The sequence below is a fragment of the Myripristis murdjan genome, chromosome 19 (genome assembly GCF_902150065.1).
Source record: "Myripristis murdjan chromosome 19, fMyrMur1.1, whole genome shotgun sequence".
NCBI lineage: Eukaryota > Metazoa > Chordata > Actinopteri > Holocentriformes > Holocentridae > Myripristis > Myripristis murdjan.
In genome coordinates, this window is record NC_043998.1 from 16482004 (window position 1) to 16509307 (window position 27304).

Sequence of the window (27304 nt, forward strand, 5' to 3'; positions counted from 1 at the left end):
AACAACGCTGCTCCGGATAAACAAGTGTCCCCATGAGTGGATGTGAGTCAGCCTATTTTGGGCTGCGAAAGTGGATAATAATCATGTAATATTTTTGTACTAACTACTTTGTTCAAGCGCTGTCTGCACTGGCATGTCAGAGTGTGTGTGCTTATGTGTGTAGACAGCTTGAATCTACCATTAAACTGCTCCCCTGTCGCTGCCTCTGTCTCTCAAGTTACATAGAAAGCCAAACTGCCAAGTGCTCTAATGAAAAATAGCAGGATTTGCCAGTGCGCTCTTTATACTCTGTAATTATACACCGGAAGCTTCTCTGGAGTGCAGCAGTGAATGCCAGTGTGGGATGACTTCTTTTCCTGTTTGCCTCGTCTAGAAAACTTCACCTAAGGGAACAATATCGATACTCAAATCTGACACACTTCCTCAGCTGCAGGTTGAAGAACCTGTTTGTTCTTTTCGCCCTGCAGTGTCAGCTTTACATATGTTCACAGCTATGTTCACTATGTTCTTCGTGCTATGGGAAATGCCTGTGAGACAGGGAGACACTCTAAACCGCTGCAGAGCCTGTGTTGGGTTGCATACACACCTCAAGGTAAAATTTCATAATAAAAGGTCATCATAGTTTCAATCACCTGACTTAATCATGCAGTCGCTTTGAGTTGGTGGAGAAAAAAATCAGCTTGCAATGGTTACTATTTCAAAAATGTTTAATTTACCCTGAAAAATATCACTGTTCATAATTAATTATTAAGTTGGCTCATAGCTCAATTAATAGCTTATAATGTGTTTCAAGGTCATGCCAGCATACAATTTATGGTGGTAGGTGTTTTTTTTTTTTTTTTTGTATTCTTTTTTGAATGAAACTATCCAGTTGATCATATCTTCAGGGTAATTCCAAATGAAAACACCCAGACCCAGAAAAGAGGCAGGCATGATAAACTAATGCAACTTGGGAAATATTTTCAGTCATATTGGGCAACTTGTTGGACCGTTTTCCCCGAGGCACTTCATGTTTATGAAATATTGATTCAGGGGATTTTAAGTTTCTTAATGTAAGTAAGGAAAATCTGCAGTGCCCACTTTAGCTTTTACAGCCATAACAATTGTAGCAGGCTTGCTTCTTATGATCTCTCTTTCATTGAGAAGGGCAGTACAGTTAGTTTGGATATTATCAGGTATGTAAATGTGCTCTCTACATAGACCTGGGCCATATATATATAGATTATATTGATATTGTTATATATGACTAGATATCATCTGGGATTTTTGATACTGTGATATTGTGATGTGGCATAAGTGTTGCCTTTAGTCATCCCTTCAGTATCATCACAATATTGTTATCGAGGTATTTGGTTAAAAATATTGTGATATTTGATTTTGTCCATATTGCCCAGCTCTAACTCTAAATGTTCTATGGCTAATTTAACAGTCCAGTGATTTCATATCCGCTCAAGCCCTTTGCTTTCTTCAACAATGCTCTCAAACCCAACTCCGCTCCTTATCCTCAGTTCCCCCCATCACGTGCGAGTCAACAGCCTCTGTCCGAGTCCTAATGCCATTAGCTACTGTTCATGTTAATAATGCTCAGATTAATTGCATTGTTTCAGTAAATACAATCCGAGGTGGCAGGGCCTTTCTGCAAGAATTCACTCCCAGAGTTCAAGCAGTTTCAAGTCCAACCCCGTTAATTCAGCTCAGTCGCACCCAGCCATTTTCCCCTCAACAAAACCCAATTACATTAACAATTACAAGTCTCCCGATTTCACAAATTTCCCTTCAGTCTTCATCAATTATGAGCTACGACGTAAAGCCCTGTGCGAGAGATAATCTGCCGTCACACAGACACACACTCATACACACACACATACCCTTATCAGTAGCTCTGCTGCACCATCATAGCTCTGGTCACAGCTATAGCCCTCTGGCAGGCACGTGCCAGTGTGAGTGAGTGTAGAACCCGCCCCCCCATCCCCAAACACACACACACACACACACACACACACACACACACAAATGCATACACACATACACAGGTATATTAAAAATGTATTTAGAAAGTGAGTCAGCTTGAAAAGTATTTCCGCTTCATGCTACAACACCAGTGCTCCACTTGACTTCCTCTTCAGTAGACCACTAAAAGCAGAGCAGACAGAAAGGTCCCAGACTTTAAACAGACCACCGCCACATCCCACACGACTGGACCACCTGCCAGCGCTCCTGAGAATGACTCAGGACATATTAACTGTCTAATCACTACTTTAGAATAGGCTGAGGGAGCACTGATTATGTAAATACTACAGATTTGAGACTTGTACTAATGAGGAAAATGGGATTGGGGGATATTCACTTGTCACCAAATTCTACAGCTAACTATAAAAAAAAAAAACTGGGAGCCCCTTTTATCTGTATGACATGCTGATAAGGCCTGATATCTGACAGATTGAAATAATATCAAGACTGAACTGAGTAGTTAGAAGCTCTCTTCACACTTAATTGTATTTTTGACCATATCGCCTTCTCTCCCTCATTCCCTTGTGTATATGTCAAAAAATCTGCTGAGGCCGTGAGGCACAAACCAAGAAATGGAATATGCTAAAGTGTCCAAAAAAGCAATATGCATCGTCAGAGCAATTCCGTCTTTAGTCTGCGCAGGCCGCAGCCACGGACAAGGGCCGCTCCGGGCAATGCTGATATGTGGAGACGGCATCAATCTGGCCTGCTCAGCCTAGCCTGTCATTTCACTGGAGGCGGAGGGAGGTTTTGCTGAGTTAAACAGTGCTAAGGCTGCTGAGTCATGGTTAGGCCTGTGAAAGAGTCGGGGGGGTGCAAAACAGGCAACCCCATTGCATACACAAACACAGGAGACATGCCATAGCAGCACAGTTGTTTAGGACAGAAAACGTGGGGAGTGACATGGGAGCAAAGCAACCAAGGTGATGGATATGGGGATGGATTGATGGTTAGCTGGACATCTTTTTATTTATATCCAAAGGAGGTTTATATTAATGGTTCATCTAAGATAATGGCAAATGCTTAGGTATTCATTAAAGCTGTAGGATTAGAGTAGTCTGCACTATGTGGCAAACCCTCGCAGATGAATTCCTCAGCTTTAAACATCTGTGATCTTTATACCGAATGGCTGGAATGAGATCACCGCACGGATAATGGAGCTGAAGCTGAACGCAGCGACGGTAATGGGCTTTTCACTGTTCAAAATTGGAGTGGGCACACAAACTCAATTGAAAATGTATTCACAGAGAGGCAGGGAGGAAAAACGGAATGATGAAGCTCCAGAAGAAGTGTGAGGGAGGACCAAAAAAAAAGAAAAAAAAAAAAAAAAAAGGTCGTCTCCCCATGAATAATGAATGCACAGGCAGCTTTTATATGCTCCCCTCTCGCCTCAGAGATCCCTTTTTTTACTGCGTTGCTGCCATCTCTCCCTCCTCCAACTACTCCGCCGCTTCAATCCACGCCTGCTATCTTAAGTCACATCGGGGTGTATGAACGAGAGAATGCACTGATTCAGTACGAGCGCCAGCTAGTCACATTCCCCCAGCATGTGACAGGATCTGCAACTGTCATAAAACCAGCACTTTACACAGGGCACAGCAAAGCGACAATGATGCACAAGTCTTTCTTATAGATGGTACTTAGGCATTCCTATTTGTGTATCTTCCACACTGTCTGCTATGAATGACTCTACGAGCCAATGCAAATTATCTCTATAACTCTGTGGCTACACTGAGCAGTAGGGCCGATCCAACTTGAACCAGACAACATGCCATGTAAATGTTCTTTACCCAAAACAATAAGAATTGGTGCTTGCGACCTCTTCAAAATAACGTTCAAAACATACTATTTCTCACTGGCACAGTCAACATGCAGTATTATTTGCTTTTTATTAGTGGAAAGCGAATCTGGTTCACCACACGTGTCACTGTGAAAATCAAATTCTGGAGAGGGAATTTGTGAATTAATTATTTGCTCACAGTGGTACAATATAAAAAAACAGCTAAAGACCCTTTATAGTCCTCTGAAAGCGAGGGAAACAAGAGATTAACAAAACAGGCATTGCCATGACAAATAGGTGGAATTAATTCTTACAGAATAAGAATTTGTTTGCCTATGAAAAGTGGTGGTGACATTGTATCGAATAAGCTCCAAATCACAGTAAATGACAGACTAATGCGCCGTGAATAATGCCAGCCTGCTCTGCAGATTTGTGCAGACTGCGAGCATTGGATTACTGCAGCCTCGGGCACCTATGTGTATGTTCATGTTTCAGCATGTATGTTTGGGTTCAGGTTGGTCATCGGCTGCTTCTGCTCATACCCCATTGACACCCCATGGCCATCCCATCCACCATCTGCTTGTGCAACCCCCCTCTACCCCACCGGGGGCACTACAGCCGCTACTAGGACTCACCAAGATCCTTAGAGCCTTGACTTTCGCTGGCCATCTCGCCCATCCGCACCAGCGCGTCGAAGTAGCCCTTTGCAGCATATGTGACACCTGGAAACATGGAAGCATTGGGCATCAGATCAAGGGTGCGGAGTGGAAATGATGTCTTCAGCCCAGCAACCCTCCCCTATGGCCCCAGAGAAGCACGGCCGGGCATGGGAAACAAAGGGCCACAAGCTACAATGGAGACTAGCAAGGAGAAGGAAAAGCACTACAGAGGCAACTACAGTAAATACTGATGGACAGAAGCTGGATGGAAGCTGCAGAGGCCTATCTTAACCACAACATGGTGAAAGGAAAACCTGGGAAAATGCAAGCAAAGAGGGAAAAAAGCATTCAACGGAGCGACTACTCTGGAGTGAAGCTTTTTAAAATCCAAAAGAGCACCGACTCCACATGCTCAAAGTTCGTCGACAAAAAAAAAAAAAAAACGAACTTTCTAAGAGAGTGCAGTCAAAGCACTCTACAATTCAAATATGGCAGGTACTCTGCTCTGCGGCCTATAGTTGCACATGACAGGGACACTGGCTGAGACATTATGGTGCGTCAGGCCTCAGGACAGTGACAACCCGGCTCCAAGTAGCGCAGCGCTGCCATGGAAGCAGTGAATAGCAATTAACACAGGTCAGGGGTTAGCTACACAGGGAGTGGCAATCATTATGACAGAGGAAGCATGTCCACTCGGGCAATTACATATGGATGAGAGCTGAATAGAGTATAGGGAAGCTATATTGATGGGTGGCTTTGAACTGCCAGATGGCACTCATGCATAAGCTACCAGAGAGGGGAAAAAATTAGACAAAGCATATCTGGCAAACAAAGACAATCTACCACAGAGTCAAGTTCGAGTTGTTTTCATGCTGCGGCTGAGTGAGAGTCCACGGAGACACTGAATGAAGCCCACTGCTATGTGAGGTATTGTGTGTCGCACTGACAATGAAGATGGCCATAGGAATACGCCTCAGTAAGAGTTACACCCTCGAGAACACAGTCATTCAGCCTGCAGTTACAACACTTCTTTAGCAAAATCACGAAGAAAAAAAAAAAACCCTGTGCCTGTAAATCTCCACTCAGTGGTGCAGCACTCCCCAGCGAGCTAAGCTGTGAACTTGGCAGTGACCATTAACATCCACAGAGAGAGAGAGAGAGAGAGAGAGAGAGAGAGAGAGAGAGAGAGAGAGAGAGAGAGAGAGACCCTCTGCCAGCTCTTCCTAAGCCGGGCTTGAGTTAAGCCTAGGTGGGATATGAGAAGGTGAGGGAGAGGGGGTGGAGGTGGAGGTGGAGGTGGAGGTGAGGCTGCACGGTAAGCCTCTGGAGCTGGACGGCTGGGGCGGGCACGGATGGATGGGCTAATTTAGCCCCCGTCCAGAGAAATCCCAGCCAGGAGCAGAGCGGGGGCCAGGTAAGGAAGGATTACCTCGGGGAGATGTGAGAGCTTTGCTGTCTGTGGACCGGAAAGCGGGGTGTGACAGAGAGGACAAGGAGGGGGGGTACGGGTAGAAAGAGGGAGTAGGGGGAGGTGGGGGGTCTTCCAGTAGAAAGGATTAGAACAGTGATATAAAGCTGATACAGAGCAAGGAAGCGAGGGGGATGGGGTTGGTGGGGTGGGTTTGGATTCCTCCCACATGTTTGTAAATGAAACACTCAAGAGTAAAAAGTCTAAGCCAGCTCAGCGGCAGATTGATAATATGCACCCCCCCCCACCCACTTCACTCTCCATCAAATCCTCCACAACTTCAATCAAATCTCTACTTCTTCTCTATCTTCTTTTTTTTTTCTTGCCCTTTTCCTCACACATTTCTCCTTGAATGGTGAGATGTTCCGTCCGCCCCCCCCGCCGCCCCCCTCCACCTACAAAATAATCCAGTACGATCTGCTGAGTGGCATTTCTCCGGCACTGTTTTCCACAGCGGCAAGAATACCTCTCTGCTCCGGCGCTGCACCACGCTGCAATAAAGAATTTAATAAAGACCGCATCCTGCCCTGAGTGCCGCATCCCAATTCACACAGCCCGCATCCGACCCCATCAAATCCAAATGTTTTTAGACTCCAACACGACGGCCTCCCAAGACAGAGCAAATCAGCTCCATCCCCTGCATTATGCCGTCTTCAAAGACCCCGCGGGCCAACTTTGCCGCCCCCCCATCCTCCTTTTCTACGTTTCTACGGCCTCCGGTTGCTCATCATCAGGAACACGGGCACCGCTGCCATGTTTACAACGCCAACAGATGCCCACTGGGTGCCCAACACTGCTCTGTGCTGCTCTCCTCCAAAACCCTGCGCCTGCCTCTGTGCTGCCTGGCATTGATGAAGCGTAATCCCCGCTCTGGGAGTTGCATGGCTATTTTTAGCCTTATCTATCAGACTACACTGTGGCCTCCTTTATTGGCCTCGCGGGTCGCTCAGTCTTCCTTGCGTCTCCCCCTCTAAGCTGGTTGCACAAAGGAGGGCCCTATCCAGCGCGCCGCGAGCCGAGCACGGCTGTCGCTCCGACTCGACACCGCTCTCTCAACATATTCAATCAGGTAACTCACGCTCCTCCTCCCTGCAGAATGAAATGGAAAAGCCATGTTTGCTTATCGCTCGATGAGTTCAGCGCGCTTGGAGGCCCGACTTATCGGAAGACATGCTAACAATGTAACAGCGGCTAGACAGACTTTCATTTCATTTCCGACCAAATCTGCAAGCATGAAATATGCAAATAGATGCTTAATGTGTGACTCTAATCAAAGACCATGTACACTGATTAATAACTAGGCTATAATATGCTGCCGGCTCTGCCTAGATGTAATCATCAGGACAATGATAGGCTACTGTCTCTTCCCATTTTTTTTTTTGTCAAATATTTAATCTCACAGTCTGATTCTGCTTCATGTGCTTCTCAATATTTCTCTGTCAACCTCTTTATCTTCCTCCCCCCCTCTTTCCCCCGTCTTGTCCTGGATACCAGCTCTGTCCGTTCTCTTTTTCTTGGCCCGGTGGGGCCGCTTCCATTCTCACGGCTTCTCCTGCTCCACTTCCCACTGGCCTATGCTCTACTTAGCTCTCCCAAAACTCCCCAAAGACATTTCTGTTGCTTCTGTCCTTAACCTTGAGCTATGGCTGCATGCACACTTCTCTCTCGTTTTCACACACACACACACACACACACACACACAATCATACAAACAGACCAGCACAAGCCACTGATTGGTTACAAAATGCGATGGGAAAAGGACATCAAAGCGGACATGTTGGATTGATGAAGTGGTGCCGGAGGGAGGAGGGGGAGACACGTGGACACAGACAGAGAAACAATCTAGACAAAACAGCGGGAATCAACGCCAACTTATACAAAGCAGAGCACAACCTCGGACAAGTGTCTCATCCACATTTGAGGGAAAACACAGAGGAGGTTCAGAGAATATTCTGTCAAATGTCCGGCTAATTTGGCACATCTGACGACTTTGCTGTGCATGAAGGAAGAAGGGCTTTGCTGTTGACGCTTAGCATGCATAGTTCAAAGCCCCCAGTGGATGAACCTGCCCAGATTCTTGCAACTTTGAAGACTCTGGAGAGGGACAGCGGCTACACGCAGACACCAACAATATCAGATACTTCTGTATATCGTCATCATAATCTCAGCTCATTTGTACTCGGATAAATCAAGGGGAAATAAAAACAGTGCCAAGTGTCAGGGCAGCTGGCTCTCTGCCTGGACTACCTGACCGGGAGGAGGGGAAATGAAAAAAAAGAAGGATGAAGAAAGACAGAAAGAAAGAAAGAAAGAAAGAAAGAAAGAAGATAAGTATTGGTTGGTGTACTCACTGGAGAGTGCCTTCTCGTAGCTCTTCCCCATGGCTATGAAGTTCCGCAGGCACGGGTTGAACTGCTCCATGATGGACTGAAACGAGAGAACAGCACGTCTTCGTTAGTCAAAGGCATGAGCGGCACAAAGCCCAGCCATACGCACACACACACACACGCACACACACATACACACACACACAGACTCATATGAACTATGACGCCGGCGCGCCACTCTTTACTAGGACAGGCACTGGCACACACGCATGCACACACATACACACAGCTCAGCTAAGCCAGCTGGGAGGAAGAAGAGTGCAGTAGGGATTCATTCCAAGCTTACACCCAGGACTGAAGGAATGAAATACAATAAGAGCAAGAGAGAGAGAGAGAGAGAGAGAGAGAGAGAGAGAGGGAGTAAGAGAGAAAACAAGACACTAGGGGGGCACTGTGTGTGTGTGTGTGTGTGAGGGCGTGTGAGGGTGGTGGTGGTGGTGAGGGGGGGCCATTTTTCCTTCTCACCTCCCCTCCCTTCTCTATTAAAATGAAGCCCGGCTTTGGCTGCCGACTCGCATCGCTCAGCAGCAGACCTGGACCCATCCTTCCTTTGCCTCCACTCCCCACCATTCAGCAAACTGTGCCACACTGCTTTCGCTAATTGCTTTTCTTTTTTTTTTTTTTTACTTTTCATGGAACGGGAGCATACAAGGGAAGGAGAAATAGGAAGGGCGTCAGGAATAAGCGGCACGGGCGAGGAAAAGGCCAGAGGAGGAAGATGGATGAAGAGTTTCGGTTGGTTTTCGTCGTTATTTGGGGGCCGGGGGCCGTCGCGGGCACCGGATTTGTGGTTTTGCTTCCCGCGCGGTCCAGTTATGGGCTTTTCAGAGTAGAAAAAGGAGCGAGGAAGCAAACAGCGGCGAGGCAACCAGCGCTGAATTATTAGGGGAGGGAATAGGAGGCTCCACAGCATGCTTCTCAAGATCATGAAATATCTCACGCCTGCATCAAACCAGGCTATAAAGCTGGCCAGAAATCTCCTTAACAACACACCTGTGACAGACACACACACGCAGAAAATAAAGAAAATAAAATCCCTGTGTTTTATAACAGCCAACCCCTGATCCATTCATTACGAGAGGCCTGCTGGATGTGCTTCAGACTAACGTCCGGGTCACACACACACGCACGTTACCTCTGTCCAGACTGTCAGCAATAACTCGCCTGCTCCCCCCGGCTCTCCTCCACACACATCAACACTGCTCAATTAACGGCCAATGAGTGAGGGTGTGTGTGAGCGTGCACGTCCGCGGCTCAGCGCACGTGCAGCGGAGTGAGTCCACATCCAGCACACCCAATAAGCAGAGAACTAAGCCCTTGCTAACGAGTCAAGGAAAAGTCAAGACGGAGTGCATAATGAGCTCCACCATTTCCTCCTCCCTCCTCCTCCTCCTCCTCCTCTCTCCCTCTTTCTTCCTCTCCGTCTCTCGCTGCATCAACTTCCCCCTCAGTCCAAGCTGCCCTTTCGCTTTTGCCATCCCTTGCAAAACCTCTCGCTTTCTACTTCCTAACGCCACAACTGTCAGGGGTGTTAGGAGAACGCTGAGAATGAAGGACCAAGAACTGAAAGCAGGAAAAAAGAGAGCTGGAGTAGGAGCAAAGGATAGGAGACGATAAGGGAAATGGAATGAGGCAAAATGGGAGGGGGGAGAGGACTGCCTGTGAGGAAAAAAAAAAAAGATTGATGTATGCTTTATCCCGGGAGAGCAAGAGGAAGAAGTGGACAGAGAGAGAATACGAGACTGGGCAGCGGGGAGGAAGCAGGGGGAAAAGGAGGGGGTGCGTCTGAGGTTGAGAGACGCATCTATTCCTGCCAGCGAGGTACGAGGGATGCCTGCTAATGCCCCCCCTGTGCCTGTTGGCTGACGCATCACAGTCACCTTGGCGCACCAACTCCAACATGACTTAGGAAAAAAAAAAAAGAAAAAAGAAAAGAAGGAAAAGTAGGGCGGGAAAAAGCAGAAGAAATGAATGTAGAAGAAAATATGAGTGTGACTGCCCGGTGATTGAAGAGAGGAAGGGAGCGACAAATGTGACACGTGTCCAACGGGACAGATTGTAATTACATCATTAGAGAAAGAGGGATTTTGATCCATGTGGGGCTGATTTTGATTTAAAGCAAATTTCTGGACAGATGGGCACTGGAAATGGTTTTATTCCTGATCAAAAGCACCCTGTTGAGGGAAATGGTGCTTTTAAAAAAAAAAAAAACTATTTATACCCCAGATTCCATCTTGCCCCTCTCTCCCATATCTGGGTGTATTTTCTGTTATGTAAGTCATCAGCTATTGAACAAACTCATTCAGTGGAAGCCCTCCAACAGTGGTAATCATCCTGGCTACACCGCTCCTTGGCAGGCAGGCACGCATGATGAACAAAAGAATAAATATAGAGTATGGACAACTGCCTGTTTCTCATCATCTTAATCAACCGCTGGCAGATGTAAAGATGGCAACAGTTTGGGAGGAGTTGAGGGGATTGGGGAATGTCTATGTGCATGGGACCGTGTGTGTGTGTGTGTGTGTGTGTGTGTGTGTGTGTTTTTGTGTGTGTTATGAGTGTTACACAATCACCGTCAAACAGGTCCGGCTTCATGTCCCACATTCCTCCACCGAGGTGATGAGGCCGCTGCTTTTTCAGTGTATTAACGGCGACATGCGGTTGAACACACACTTTACACACACGCCGGGAAGATGTGCGGCCACAGAACAAACACACTGATTGAAAGAGGGCAAATGCCGAGTGAGGAAATGCTCTGGCTGGAAATGTATTGATCTCATTAAGGACTGTATACATCCACTTAAGCAGAGGTGAAAGTCAAAGTTGCATTAACTGCAGCGCCTTTATCCACACACACACACACACACACACCATCTTCCAGGAGCTGCTACTCTGCAATAAGGCCAGACTCCTCTGGGATTTCAGCCCCCGATTTGTTCCAAGCTGAAGTGATACCGAGATGCACGCCAAACTGCCAATCATCATCTGCGTCGGTCCTTGCTGCTGATGGTGGACTAATTCAGGAGTGTTTCCCTCGCTGCAACGTGATCATATGGTTTAGGGGATAATTTAATAGGATCATTAACTCGGCTGGTCCAAACTTAATCCACAGTCAATCAGCTGAGCTTGTTCGTTTAGCAACAGGGACTAAGGCTGATTAGCATTCCTCTGAATGAAAGACAATATTTGACTGAATTCATGGGAAAGGAACCGGATTACTGTGCAAACGGTGCACAGAGGCTTTTGTCTGTCTTTTTTTTTTTTTTTTTTTTTTTTTGCTTCTCTCACATGTTCGCTTTAGCCTGCCTTTTAACTGACTCGCTAATCACCCTTGCCAATTAATTGCCGAAACTCAGAAACAATACTTGGACTGTCTTTTCCTATCACAGGGTGGGGAAATGATTTCACAAATGTACTTTATTTTGGACTTTTTTTTTTAAATCAAGCTCAAGTTCAATATTATCTACAACATGATAACAATAGGCAGAGAAGATATTACAGTGTCATTGACTGTTGAAAACAATCATCCATGTAAACAGTGATAAGGTACACAGTGATAAGGCTGGGTGTGACTGTCAGTGTGTTTACTGATCTCAGTCCAGTTCTATCAGCCTCGACGGGCGACTTCCACTTGAGGCAAAGGTGCAGTGTTTGTTCCAATACATTATGCAGCATCAGTGTCATTGATGTAACCTTTTTAATGCTTTGGCAGCCTTACAGGAGACAGAAAATGCCACGGCAGACCTAATCGCTGTGTACTTTGAAATATAACATGAAGCATATTGGCAATGCCACAGGGGAGATTAAAATAAATAAATAAATAAAGATCCGCTGACTAAGGCCCGAATTGTTATTAACCTTGTAAGCGGGAAATGTAATTTTGAGCTTGTGTGATGGAATATTTTCCTTTGACAAAGATTTGCTTCAAGTTTAAATGAACATACCATGCCATGATTTTGCGTGTTTGGCGTAATATCTACAAAACGTGCAAACTTCATGTTTCTGCTGATCTTTTCCCGATGCAAGCAGTCGTATTTTAGAATCATTTTTCACACCTTTTCTCCACCCATTGGTTTCCATTAATTCCACTATGATATGAAAATGACCTTTCAGAGACTTCAAACTTTCTTCACACTATTATTGCATCATTATAATAAAGTCGTCCACATTAGTTTTCCTAAAAGCAGCAGCACTGTTGTGTTTTGATGACAATTATTTGCTCCGTGGTTTATGAATGGCAACAACTTTGTTAGCTGCAGAAACAGAAAATTATAAGGTGGGTGTTTGGACCAAAAATTCTAATTTGAAAATCGAGGAGTTTTGATTAAATGATGACTCTTCAGTTCCACTTCATGATTTGAAAAATGCTTGTTGCAATGTAAAATGTGGGTAAATTGTAGTAAATGGGCTAAACATTCAAAATCACTGGTATGATCCTTTAAGGCACCATCAAACAACAAGCCCATATGGCATCTTTAAGAACCCAAGGCTCCCTGTTCACCTGCGTAATTGTTTTTTGTGATTTGCATAACCAACAAACAAACTCACCGACCTCGTTTGAGCCTCAAGAGCAGCAAAACGAAAACATCAAGACCTAAGTGAGGCTGGAAACGCGTGACCATGCACGTGCTGTCTCACACAGGATGTTTAGAGGAGAGCACACAGTCCGTCTGACACCGCCATGCTGCAGGTATGGCCGCTATTTGAAATATTCATCCTCACATGGAAGAGACAACAGCCCTCTCTCGTCTCACCCTGGGCCAAGTTTCAGCTCGTCGACCGGGCAGATGCTCACTCCGGAGGCGTGTGACTGTAAACAACAGGGTGTTTGTGAATGTGTGTGTGTGTGTGTGTACATGGCATGGCTGCAATAAAAACAAGTCTGCATGTGTGCAAGTGTTTCTGTATGTGTGTGTGTGTGTGTGTGTGTGTGTGTCTATTGCAGACATCTGTGATGCTGCTGTGACTGTCAGAGGCGTATGGCTGTTGGGAGCGCAGCGTGCTAACAGGCGGGACAGGCTGCCATGTAGCATCAGGTTCTGCGGGGGAGATGAGAGTTTGGGGCATCTGAGCTTTGACTGGGAGCCAAACACTGGAGAACCTCCTACTCAGATACACACACACACACACACACACACACACACAGGTGTTTGTCTTTTACACACCACCGTCATCAACTCAAACAACAGCAAAGTAAAAGTTTTAGAGCCGGGTGGTGGCACGGACCTCACAATACAATATCTGTTATGCTGCATGGGTCACAATATGATTTGCATCACAATACACTGCAATACTTTGCACAACAGAGCTAACAATGCAACCAGAATAGACCACTACAATATACAGCATATATAATAAATCAGCTGATAAACTCATTAAAAACAATTTCTAATTCAAACTTCCCATTCTAATTCGTCAACACAGAATTAGCACAATGCACTGCTCTGTATTAATAAATGCAGATGTCATAACATTATATGGAAATGAAGTACATAAGCAATTCATATTGATACAAGGGGCTAGAGAATCAGTATAGTATTTTGACAAATAATATCCCAAAACTCAGCTGTATCATTTTTTTTTTGCACAGCTATAATTAAATTACAATAATTAATCATTCGATTTTAGGCATTCCATTCTAAAAAACGCCCATTTTGAAAAAAAAAAAAATCTACAACTACAAACTGTTGAAAAAACTTGATTCCTAATCCTAAAACTAAAATAAAAACTTAAAATAAAAAATATGTATATTTGATAATAAAAAAAAAATGCCACAGCTGTCAGTGGCTGCTCCAACATTTTGATTTATCAAAGCATGCGACCAAGGGATGTGATTAATGTGCCTTTCTGTGACTGGCTCTAATATTTCCTGGGATTTTGTGGATTTTGCGGAATCATGCAAAGATTTCCTGAGTGTCTGCCTCCAAAAAAGCTCTGTAGTGCAATCAGCGAGCCCTCAGTTCAGAGCGTGGGTGCTAACACAGCCTGTGTTTCCCTTGTGTTCCGGTTAATTCTCTGCGGATCTACACATCAGCAAGGGGAAGGACACATTTCCTCCCTGTCATCTGCGGCGACGAGAGACAGTAAATTCAGCTAAAATTCAGTATTCCACTTTAAGTGCCAACCTGGCCATAACAGATGGCTGATGTGAGTGGAGGGAGATGGAATAGGTAGCGGCTAGCCCTCAGCACCAAGGTTAATAGATCCATCAGACCAACATGGCAGTGTGTGGACACCCAGTCCCACGCCAGATGAGTGATGTGGAATACAGCCAGAGGTTATACAAGCTATTAATGATGAAACAAGGGAGGCATGAAAAGACCAAAAAAAAAAAAAAAAAAAGGACATCTTTCTGTAATGTTTGTGACAGGCCGGGGTGAAAATGGTAGTGTGTGCAGGTCACCAGTCGGCATGATAAGCACACACACATAAAGCAATGGAGGAAAACAAGAGGGGGGGCATCTGAGAACAGTGTGACCGAGCTGGCTCTGCCTTGAGAATATTGGGGGGGGGGGTGCTGTATGCATGAGTGTGTGAGCGCGCGGGCATGCATATGTGTAGGTGTGTGTGTGTCTGTGTGTGTGTGTGCGTGTGTGTGTGTGTGTATTGGAGGCAGGAGACAAGTGCGTGGGGTGAGTCAGAGCCTACATAAACACCAGCAGGTTCATTTCATGTTGGGGCGTAAATTACTGTAAAGCCAAGCCAACCATGTGGCACCATTAAAACCTGCTGCGTCTCTTGCTGCCAAACACATTAACTAGCTAGCAAGGACCTGGCAACCCCACTAAGGAGGGAGGGACAGGGAGAAAACAAGTGGAGGCAGAGAGAGAGAGAGTGATGGAGGGAGAAAGCCAAAAAAAAAAAAAAAGTGAGTAACACCAACTGGCTCCAGGCGATGGAGTTACTGCCCTCTCAGAAATGCAGGTCACATCGTCCCCTTGACAATGAGGATCCAAAAGTGGAACCACCGGTATTGACGGGCCACATGCAGTTCAAGTCATGTAAACAGTCAGAATTCTTTAAGGGGAACGAGCGAATAAGAGAGTGAGAGAGAGAGAGAGAGAGGGGAAGAGAGAGAGAGAGAGAGAGAGGTTCAGTTGTGGGTGAGCGGGCACGGCGCATGAGCTAAAACATCCCAAATCGAGAAACTCTTCGCTGAGCGGTTGTTCCCTGAGGGAGACAAGGGGATAGAGAGGCTGAAAACACTGCCACACACACACACACACACACACACACACACACACTAAGACAAAAAAAGGGCCTCTTGCTTGATTGAGGTTAACCACAGTGCAACTGCGAGTCAACATCAGGAGTTTCAGTGTTGATAAGTAAAGTTCACCTTTTGTTTCGCTGCTATTTAGATGTGTGTGAGCTGGTGGGGATGTGAAGGTTAACCAGATTAGAGTGTACATACACACACACGCACATGCACATGTACACAAACACGCACACACACATATGGAAAAGGTCATTTAGTCTGGGTGGTCTCCATGGAAACGGGGAGGGTTCATGCAGCGCTGGTGTGTGTTTGGCTACGCTGCCAGTCACCGCTGAAGGTGACCCCCATCAGCAACTTTTACTGTGTGTGTGTGTGTGTGTGTGTGTGTGTGTGTGATCACTGCCAATATGATGCCCCCCCCCCACCATACTTGCTCACATTTCTCACCATATACAGTACAAGCAAAGCATATGTCCGCTACAGAGAAAAACACACTATTCGCACACAAACACACACATACACAACATGCCATTTATCCCAACAAACAGCACAGCTTGTAAAGGAGGATCATATTTCCTCTTCGTTTTATCAAACTTTCTTTACCGACGCAGGAATTCGAGGAATTTGAAATAAAAGAAGGCCACTTCATTAGGCAAAGTCACTTAGCAACGGTGCTGATACTGTTCATAAAGCACAGCTACACATGCTTTATCAAATATGCAACTGGTTTCTGTAGCATTTTTCTGATAGAAAGATGTTTTTTTTATTATTCTTCTTATGTAACCCACCTTGAGCAAAACTTTCCTTACAGTACAGGAGCCTTGACGGTTGTATGAAAGCCTTTAATACTCCCTTGAATACAGCGTTGAACACTCACCACTGTAAATATGTGGACCTGGATGCTGCTCATAGCATCGCCTCATACTGACAGCATGCACTGACCCATGTATTGCTGCTCAAACATTCACCCTTAAAAATGATTTTCCCTTTTTTTTATGTGTTGTAGTTAATTATAAATTTCTTCTCACTGTTTTATTGGAGATTTTATTTGTTGTTTTGTTTTTTTGTTTTGTACAGACGCTGACAAACCCCTCACATGATGGCTGTGTGAGGCCCGTCAGAGTGCATCCAATCAAATGATCATTATCAGTCAATGCAGGTGGACCAACCGGTGGCTCTAATTAACATTAACCCACAGTGACACCAAGTCCCTGTGTCATGTCCTATTTAATACAGCAACTAGCTGATGTTAGGCAGAACTTGACCTATAATTTGGATTTTGACAGTTTTTTACCTCAATTAACTCAAATTACAGCTAGTTTCAGTTGAACTGATGCAATGCATGTGAGATCCTTTTGGCATAAAAGTGAACTCATCAGTCCTCAATGGATTTATATCATGTCTGCGGTGTAAAAAAAAAAACTGTATCCAGGGATAAAAGATCAACAAAATAAGGAGGAAAAAAACTTCCTGAGGCAAGAGTGTTGCAATCTGGAAAGTGAAAACACACTCATGCCTTCTACCATCTCATTTCCTTATAAATGTAGCCTAACGTATAAAAAAGAAATAATATTTCATGCTGCCAAAAATGTTTTTCCTCTCTCACTTGACACCAAACTCAAACTCAGATGTAACTTTTGCATTTCGCCAATTTGCTCTGTCACAAAACCAGCAGGTTGCTACAGATGCCTACAGACAGCCCTGAAGCGCAGCCCGGATAAAGAGACAACAAACAACATTCATTCATATTCATACTCGCACTCATATTCATGAGGAGATGGCAGCTGAAGAATACCGTTAACTACACACCTTCTCCATCTTTCCAACGTGTAGATAGGTCGCTGGGGCTGCAAAGCTATGATTATATAAAACGGGTGACAAAATGTGTAACACCGGTGCCAGTTATTTTAGAAAAATTGAAAAACTGCTGTTTCCCTCTTTGTTATTTGCAACCGCTTGCTCTGAATGGACCCATGAGGGATAACTGAAGCAGCACTGAACTGAAGAAGAATTTGTTCACATTGTGTATTCACCCAGCTGAAGTAGCTGTTGGTATACACTTGCTGATACAATATACATGCATACATACATACAAGTAAATACAAAATTTTATATTTTATCTAATACTGACTGATATCAAAGCATAGCTTACGATTTTCTAAAATAGAGCGAATGTTCCTGAAGATCCAAAATTTACCCGAAATTCACCCTCAAAGGAAAGGGTTGGCACTTTTTGCAGATACTGCATGCACACACACATTCAGATGCACCAGACTGATATGTGGTATATTACTGCTCGTGTGAAACTGAATGCCTCAGAGAGCTCGCTTGCATTATATACTACACACCTGTGTGAGTGATTATGTTTATGGAGGGCCAAGCACTGATGTATATGCAAATGATGATGTACATTACAGCCATTAGTCTTACGTTGCTCTCCCTCGCTATTCTTCTTTTTTCTTTTTTTTTTCCTGAAGAAACGGACATTATTTGCCTGTGCTCAGTCAGTGTGACAATCAACGGGCTAAAGCTGCATTGCCTGAACGCCCTCAGGAGATGGAAATTCAGTCCCTATCCTCTACGTGTTTATCTATGTGTGTGCGAGAGTGTGCATTTGTGTGAGCTCAGCCAATTTCCCTTTCAGATGAGCTCTTATCTGTGCGCCAGGCAAAACCAGCGGACTCAGAGTCGGAGTCGGAGTCAGCGCCCCCTATTCCAGAGACGCAGCCTGTAGTGAAACAGCAGAGAGGAGGAGGAGGAGGAGGAGGAGGAGGCGGAGGAGGAGGAGGAAGAGAGAGGAGAGGAGGGGGCACTTCCGCCTCCATATAAGGACGTGCTGGAATTCCCCCCCGCGACAGTGCGAGCCATCTCCATTCACCTCACGTTCGGCTCGTACCACAGGAAGCCTGAGGACGGGGAGGTGGGGGTGAGATGGAGGAAGTGATGGGAGGGAGTCTCCTCGGCCGCGCGAGCAGCAGAGGTGATAATCATCAGCCTCCGGATGACGCATCTGACTCCATCGACACAGCCTGCCAGCCCCCTCATCGCCTCCCTCTCCATTTTTTTTACACGTGTGCTCACACGGACAAATGTGCGCGCACGAGTGCCGGTGGCGCAGCGTGTGCACACACTCATTCACAAATACTCGCACTGCAGCGGATTCATTTTTACACCTCATCGCATCAATGCAGCATATGATGAGGACATGACGACATGATGTAGCACAGGGAGGACAGAGTGAGGGGCTGTGTGTGTGTGTCACGGTTTGAGGGAATGTGTGTGTGCAGCCCATTACAGTGGTGAGATAACAGCTTCCAAATCCCCCCCCCACCCTACCAGCGCAACTACCACCAACGTCACCCTCTGCCTCCCTCCCCTTCCTCCGTGTCAGATTCCACATTAAATGTCACTCCTGAACTACCTGTGGAGAGGCCGACCACCAATTAAACACACACTCACACGGCTGCAGCAAAAACTCTCGCCTCGCCTTGCCTCTCAGGTCTCTTTGTCTTTCTTTCTGTCTAATTAGAGTCAGAATTGCACAGTGAGTCCACACAAACTCTTCCTCTGACTCCCTCTATCTCATTGTCTCTCTCGCTCTCTCTTCCCCTCCCTCTCCTCGGAGAGCAGTAACTTTTGTCTCGTCCTCTGTCGGCCCTGCTGCGCCCCGACAGCCTCAGCCTCACCTCGCCCAATCTTTCTCTCTCCAGCTCAAGACAGATAACCTACCAGTGCAATGAAGGCCACCACAACGCACTGCATAGATGGCAGATGCTAACAGTTAATGTCGTATGGCAGCTGTGAAAGCGGATCTGCAAGACAGCAAAATCCCTAAAGGGGACGAGTCTCTACACCTGTGTTTGGGCCAGCGCCTCCTGGATGTCGATCTGGGGTCCACTGTGCTTGGAAGCGCTCACTAGATTTGATTCCCATTGTAGTGGCACATGAAAAGGTTGCAGGTTGCAGGTTTGATGCTCTGCAAAGCAACTTTTGTTTCTGCAATAAAGTTGAAAGTCATGCAGCTTGAATTTAGAAAACAGCACAATACAGCATTCCCATCTAAACTGAGTCTTTTAAAAAAATCTGCCCTAAAAGACATTTTTAGGAAATCTATCAGCGATTTGCCTTGCACCTCTGGGAACGTGTGTTGCTTGGTGGTTTTTTTCAGCATCTCAGAATCACAGAGCAACGGCTTCTTCCAAGACTCACCATTTTGCACCATTATTCAGCAATCACACAGAGAGAAATCCATCATAGACGAGGCACAGATAACAATTTCTGCACTGACAGTATCTTCAATAGACCAGACTGCAGTGCAGCCACGAGGCATGTTGTGCTTTGAGTAAAAAGCGCAGATCCAATCATTCAGACACCCCACTATTCACAAAGCAGTGGGCTAGCTAGCTATATTTATATGATCATATGCCTAGTTTTGATTGATTCTTTTGGGGTGACAAAAGCCATTATGGGAAATGTGGGAAATCACTAACTGAAGTGGAATTAGGAAAGCCAGGCTGAGGAATTTACAATAACTACAGGCATGCAGTGACCATTGCAGATTGATTGACCTTTTAAGGGTGGAGTTTTCATTCATCTGCATGAGTGCAATAATATACACCTGCATATGTGTATGCAGAAATGTTCTCCTCTTACATAAGCACAGTCATATAGCCCAAAACACTGTCCGAGGGCGTCACAGTGACGCTGCAAACACTGCTGCCCAAAGAGCTGTAACGAGGCATGAGCTAAAACAAAAGCCTGCAGCTGGAGGAGTCACAGCGTTCTGCAGGGATAGAGACACAAAGCCAGCTATGTAGCTCTGAGCACAGACAATGAGGGTGAAAGCACTGTGACTAATCAGAAAGGAAAAATCACTGGTTTGAAACAATCACACGGGAGAAATCCTGCCTTGCTGTAACATTGGGATTCGATGCATTTCCCTCCACATGGCTACGAAGGCCAGAGGGTTGAGCTCTCCTCAAATGACCTCGAATAAAGGAAAACTTGGGGCTCCGATGGGTGCTGTGACGAGACATGATGCCAGAGTGTGTTTATCATTTGAGCATGTGAGACAGAGAAGGGAAGGGAGACAAACAGAGACTGATGGAGCTTTGTGGTACTTGGAAGGGGCCAAGTATTAATCTGCCTATGGAAAAGAACGCCAAGAGCCCTTCCCTTCCTCAATCCATTTCCTTTCTCCTACAGATGCCCTGCATCTCACCTGCAGCGCTCTGCCTGGTACAACAGCTGTCTGCTACCTTATGAGCTGGAAACACACACACACACACACACACATCATTATGTGCATGTGTGCGGTGCAGCCAACAGGCGATAACTCATATCTGCATCGGCTTAGACAGCATAATGGCTCGCAATCCAGTTTAAATGAATGAACCCAATGAAACACGATGAAATATGGGCTGCTGCTGCCGCTGCTGTACAAGCCCTATAAACGTGTCTCCATCACCACTCTGGTGCATGGAGAAAACAGCTGGAAAACTACCCTGTTGACGAGTGAAATTCACTGTTTGCCACTGGGCCAAAACAAAATGAAAAGGCTCAGGAGGAAAAGGAGTAGGAAAAAAAAAATACTCAGCAGATTGCACTTCGGTGGCTATGGGGATCAAGTGTTCGCTAGCATTGCTCACCACCCCCCCACACACATTTCACAAAATCCCTCTCTGGAGAACAAATATTTTGGGCTTTGAATGCGCATCACCATAGACGAAGGACTCCTCTGCAACCTCAGAGTTAGCCTTGTGCCTCCAGGAGGTTGGAGATGAGAATATGACAATATTTACAGTCGGATTTATGGCTCACATTGCTGAGAGACACTCCCTGGAGATGAGCAGACTACACAAATACTGTAGATAGGGGGCTTTCCTTTCCTCTTGATGCAGCAGATCTTCTGTGATGCAGCACAGCCTCTTGAATGAAAACTATCTGTCAGCTGCTGGGTTTCATAACAATAAGGCATTTAGTCAGCAACATGGACTTTACTCACACCCCTTACGGATGCACATGTACACAAAACATATGCGCAGGGGACAGTAAACATCAGCACTCAATCAATCAATCATTTGATCTGCGTCTGCGTAATCCACCTTGACCATTTCCAGTCAATTCAGGTGACATCAAACACAAGCTTAAGCCTGCTGCCCCTTGACACCCGAGCATCCTTCATCAGCTGGAGCCTGCAGCTCTGTTGGAATCTCAACACATTGACTGAATACACTCCCGAGCAAACAAACACCATGCCCATGAGCATGCATGTGCATTAGTGTTTGTTCAGCAACTGCAACAACCTGAGGAAATGCAGTTTATCCTCATTACCGGCGCATATCCTACTGCGATGTTACTGTGTGAGCGTCTGGGAGGTATTATTGATTTTAGATGTAGAATCAAAACCAGTTTCATCGACCCTTTACTTGATGGTTCTCTTTACATCTGCCAGTGAATTTCATTTGAATTCTTTATGTTCTGAAGCGATCAAAGCAAAATCCACCTCATCTCCAGATCCAGTGTCAGCCAATATATGGGGGCTGAGAAAACAGGCGAACACACTCAGTCGTGAGACACTGCCCACACACTGACACACACACACACACAAACACACACACGTCCGCTCGCATGAGTCACACATCATCACGTTCAGCATCTCGTCTTGCTTCAGCGGCGGAGCGGCAAGGGTTACGACTTTGGTCCTTTATTGCTCTGTGTGATATAACAGCATCGTTCCGGCAGCTAACGGTGTATCAAACCACATACCTGCTTCAAAATGAAAAGCCTTTATCCCAACTTTTATTTATCCAGGGAATGGTCACCTTCAGAGATGCCTGTTCTTTTTCCAGCATCACTTCACTTCACATTCACTTCCAACCCACCTGGAAGCGGTGCAGCACCACCACAGTATACTGTTATTAACCACAGTTTTCTATTCAGAGCCACCACTATGGGGAGATGTTAAGTGTCTTGCTCAATGGTAGTTGCTGAGAAAAGTATACAAAATGGCAATTTTCCAGTGGTAAGCCTTCTTCTCTAAGCTTTTTGGCCACCAAAGTTGGACACCTATCAGGGCTCCAGACTAATGTTTTCCAGTAGCACTATTGCCAGTACCATTTTTAGTTGGTGACACTAGCAAATAATTTGTTGGCACCGGTATTTTAGTCTTACTTCCTCATAGATAGTGGAGTGTATGAAATATTTTGCCTGTTGAAAGGAATGCTGTTATGCCCACAATATGCCATTGAGTTGAATCAGTTGGATAAACACTGAAATTTTGATACAAAAGGTAGCTGGGGTGTTTCAGTCTCACTGCCTCAGCCAAGAAAAAAACCTTCATGGTACTAATATTGCGTTATAGGGCTGCACGCAAAATACAGGCAAAAAGCTTGATATCAATATTGTGAGGATATAGTAGCAATGACTATCTGTGCTCTCTCAAAATATTTAATTGTTTATTTTTCATAAACAATCATTAGTAATGATATGATGAAACCAGGTAAAGACAACACATATGCCATACCTTGATATTATGATATCTCAAATCCCACATTATATCTAGTTTTATATCATGGTATCAATATAATATTGATATATTGTCCAGCCCTATTGGTTTTTGGTGCATAAATCAAGTTGCTGCCATGATGTTGCATGAATTCTTTGCTGAAATCTCCTCTGCTTGCCCTCCCTCCTCTACCAGAGAAAAACAGGCCTGTGTTGTGTGTGACTTCATGGGAGCTGGTGCTCCTGCATCTCCTCATCCTCCATGTCTTTAATGAATTAATAAATCCCTGTAAGAGTCTCTAAACAAAAGGCCCGCACAAGGATCAGCACCCTCCTGGAAAACATCATGAGGCCCCACCACCACCACCATCACCATCACCACCATGGCACCAAACCCCTCGCCAATAAGCATCAGTCTCCCACAATCAGCACCCAGCAGTGGGTCGAATTGGCAGCGCTCCTCTGCTCCTCCTCACTCCTGCTGACTCTTTAATGATGCAGCCTGCTGATGAAGGGAAGAAACCCCACCGCTGCATTTCTCCATAATGGCATTTTCTTACTCCTCCCATTCGATGGAGCTCTCTCTCTCTCTCACTCTCTCTCTCTCTCTTGTTAATATTGGTCCTTTTCTTCTTGCTAGCAGTGGCTCCTTCCTTTCCTCCTCCTCATCCTCCTCACCCACTGCAGACAAAGCTTTTCTTATTATTGCAGACTCTCTCTTCCTATGGCTTTCCCCTCCTTCTTCTTTGTCCTCCTCATCATCATTATCTACTCTTCCGCCTCTTCCTCCTCCTCCTCCTCTACTTTTTCTTCTTCTTCTTCTTCTTCTTTTCCGTGGCCTCTCCCCAGCTATTAATGATCCAAAGAAACCTCCCACGGGTCAAAACCTATGACGCCTCCTAGTGCACCATTGATCCCTCATTAGAGCCTTTGGAGAGAGAGGAGAAGACTGCAAGTGTGCACGTGTGTGCTTTCGTGTTGCAGAAGGTCAGCGTGTGGGCACAAAAAATGGCACAAACTAAAAACATTGCATAAACCCCAAATTATACCCCTTGCTACTCCACATATGTAAAACCTCACAGAAAGGTTTATGGGCAAAACATCGCCCTAGCCCAGCTTCATATAATCATTTCCTCCCTAACCTAAATTAATTCTAAGTCATGTTACACCACAGAGAGCTGCACCGACATTCCTCTGCCAAACAGGGAACAGTGAACTCTCATTGACCTAAACCCGTGACACCCAAACCACAGCACTGTCTTCGAACACAGCTTTGGCTCGGCAAGCACAGAGACGCCCTTTTACTGCGTCCTACCAGGAGCCGGTCATCCATGATGGCCGGCACCTCTCCTCTCCAGCTGCTCTCTGTCCATCCACTGTGTCTCTTCTCGCCGTTCACAAGTTGCCTTGCAGTGGGAAAACCCATTTTGGTGCTAAACCGGCTGTTGTCTTCCGCCCCTGAAATCTACCTCGCCTGGAGAGCTGCCCTGAGTGGACTGAAACTAAAGAGTAACACACACACAAACACCCTCAACCCCACCCACACCGCTGCTGAAGGGGAGCTTTGTTGTGGAAATAACAGCAGAGGACCTGACCATTTATCACCTTCAACCTCTTGGGTTTCAACAAGCGTTGGCTGGTCCATTCACTCTTTTAAGGTGTTCAAAGTGCGTGGAGGATGCAGATGGAGTATCTGTCTATTTCACTTCAGACCAGAACAGGGGCTTCACAGCATCAAGAAGCACTGACACTGAGCGTCAGACTGTTTTTTTAATATGCAAGAAAACATTCCTCTAGCCTGACTCATCCTTCTGTGACTGCACTCTTATTAAACCTGTCCCAGCAACCCTCAGATTAGTATTCTAATTCTGTGGTTGCCAAACCGAGGTTCAGGGACCTCCGGGGGCTCCTAGGTAAAGTAGATGTTTCACTGTTATTTCACTCAGCAGAGGTTAATGAAACGCGATAACTCAAGAGGAATGACAATTTCTATTACAGGTTCCACACTCCCCACTGCAGTTATCACCCCACCTACAGTAAAGGCAGTTATGTAAGTCTATATAAAGTAATTACTAAGACAAAACATCTCATCAAGCTGGACTTCTTGGTAAGAAATTCAGCCCAAAGTCTAACACAAATCTATTTGATGTGGGAAAGGTTTGGGTATCTCTGTTCTTAGAAATGAATACATGACTTTCAGGCAGGTGAACTCAGCTGCCTTCAGACAAAATTCCCCAACAGTGGTGACAACCCACTCCCCTGCAATGTGTCAAGCAACTGGAGCTGTCAGCCGGCCTCAGGGCAAACTGTCAGTTTGGTCACAGAGGTGAAATTTAGATGGCGGAGTATAGCGCTATTATTGTTAACAAGACTAACCAGGGATCCTAGAGGAGCGTAAAGCCATCTAAAGTTAACCCGCAGTTTAAGGTTGACTTTAGACTAGAATCACTGCGTGCATCATATTATCAAGCTGCTCTGAGGTAATGAGGATAGGCAAAACATGAGCTAAAGCTTTTCTAAAAACCAGCCTATAAGTGATTTTCTGCCTGGATTGGTGGTTATATTAAAGCCATCCCTTTATTACCACTGCATCGCTGAAAGTAACACCACAAGACAACATGACTGGTCTCTCACCAACGGGAAGGACGCATAAGGCATTTCAGGTCACTTGTGCGTCAAAGTTATCCAGTGTCCCCTATCGCTGTCCCCGTTTTCTAGCATCTGTCCACCGGCGCAGCAGGTGTCCCTCCTCCCGTGGGCTCGGACGCGGTCAGCGGCACGGAAAACAGAAACAGTGAAGTCCGTCTTACCTTGTAGACATTCTCCGTTATACGGTGCACCTCGTCGGTCCGGGACATCCTTGGAGCGTCAGGCAAAACCATAGACTAGATTTCCTTTGGAGACGGTGTGTAGTATTTTCCGAAGAAAACACTACGGCGGGAGGAAAAAAGAAGCCGGTGGCGGGGGATCTCGGTGGTTAGTCTACAAGTGAGAGGGAGAGACGAGCTCGTCTGGCCGTGGGATCCCTGCTTTTATAGGAAAGTCCTCCACTGCGCCCACACTGGCTCCCCACGCAGCCAGTCAGTCGGTGCCACACTCGGCTGGAGCGCAGAGGCGGACTCACTCCTCATAGGGATGGCTGCTGCGTTCAGGCACAGTCGGAAATATTGGAATTACGAGATGCGCCGCACACGAACCTGCGTTAAGAAATAAATAATTAAATAAAAATAAATAAATAAATAAAAAAAATGGGGTGAAATGGGGACACAGTCTGATTCCCCTTCTGGTGAGCTGTGACGTTAAACAGACGGAGGGCATGGCAGCTCTCCCAGTAACGGATGATAGGCCAGCGTTGCCTAAGTTTATATGAGAGTGATTGTTGATTATGTCTCTAGGGGTTAAAAGCGGGCTTGTGACCAGAATGCCCGAGTTTACCGGAAAAAATAACGAATAATCTGCTGAATAATCCCTTCTTAAGTAAAAGAAATGATTAAGTGCCCCCGAGCAAGAGTCTTAACCCCCCACCTCCCCACTCCTGTGGTGCTTAGTGACAATATTTTAAAATATTTTAACATATTACACAATGGCTGTACTGGATAGCTCTCATATCTGAATGTTTAGTATTATGCACATTTTTAGGAATTTTAAGATGGATTTTGTTGGAAACGAGCATGGTGTTCTGTCAACCTTCCATGGATTGTATAAAGTTTCAAAATTTATGTTTTGACAAATTGAATTCATGTTTTCTTAAATGGATCGGCTAAAACATCAGTCTGATCAATAGAGGCAACAGCACTCCAAAGGGGTGACATTTGTTAAAGGGTCCATTGTTGTCATTTTGAGTTCTGGCCAAAAGCATGTGCGTCAACCCACATTTACGACTTCGGGAATTAGCGCTTACTGACGGGGAGTCCTTGAATGCAGCATGGCATTTAAACGAACCACGCCTCCTCCTCCTCTGTCACACGCGGCCCACGCCGCCGCCCCTGCCAGAGACCATTCATAGACCTACCTGGATATGTCCATCCCTGTACAAAAGACTTAAAAGGTCTCAATCCATTCACAAACTTTATACACCTGTCTCAAGAGGCTCTTCAGTTTAACTGTGTGAGGCACTTTGTGTAACATTTGTTTGTATGAAAAGTGCTAAGAAAAAGCCTCACTGACTTCTTGATCATTCTTTTAAAACCCCTTTAAAATTCTCATGATCAACTATATTCTGCTCCCATGACATTACTATTATAACCGTATAATATTAAAATATAAACACTCATA

General features: G+C 45.5%; 1 protein-coding gene across 5 annotated transcripts in view; it reads right to left on the minus strand.

Moving 5' to 3' along the window:
- baiap2b (BAR/IMD domain containing adaptor protein 2b) overlaps positions 1–26135 on the minus strand; it is a 65832-nt gene extending 39697 nt beyond the window's left edge. For 4 of the 5 annotated variants that reach the window (XM_030078275.1, XM_030078274.1, XM_030078278.1 and 1 more), the window contains exons 1-3: positions 25840–26135; positions 8269–8344; positions 4426–4512 (exon numbers count right to left, since the gene is read on the minus strand). In XM_030078275.1, the coding sequence (XP_029934135.1) occupies positions 4426–4512; positions 8269–8344; positions 25840–25911 (235 nt within the window). In that variant the 5' untranslated portion in view covers positions 25912–26135. The remainder of the gene's footprint in view (positions 1–4425; positions 4513–8268; positions 8345–25839) is intronic. The other variant, XM_030078276.1, reaches the window with a different exon arrangement.
- Between the last annotated feature and the right edge of the window lie 1169 nt (positions 26136–27304).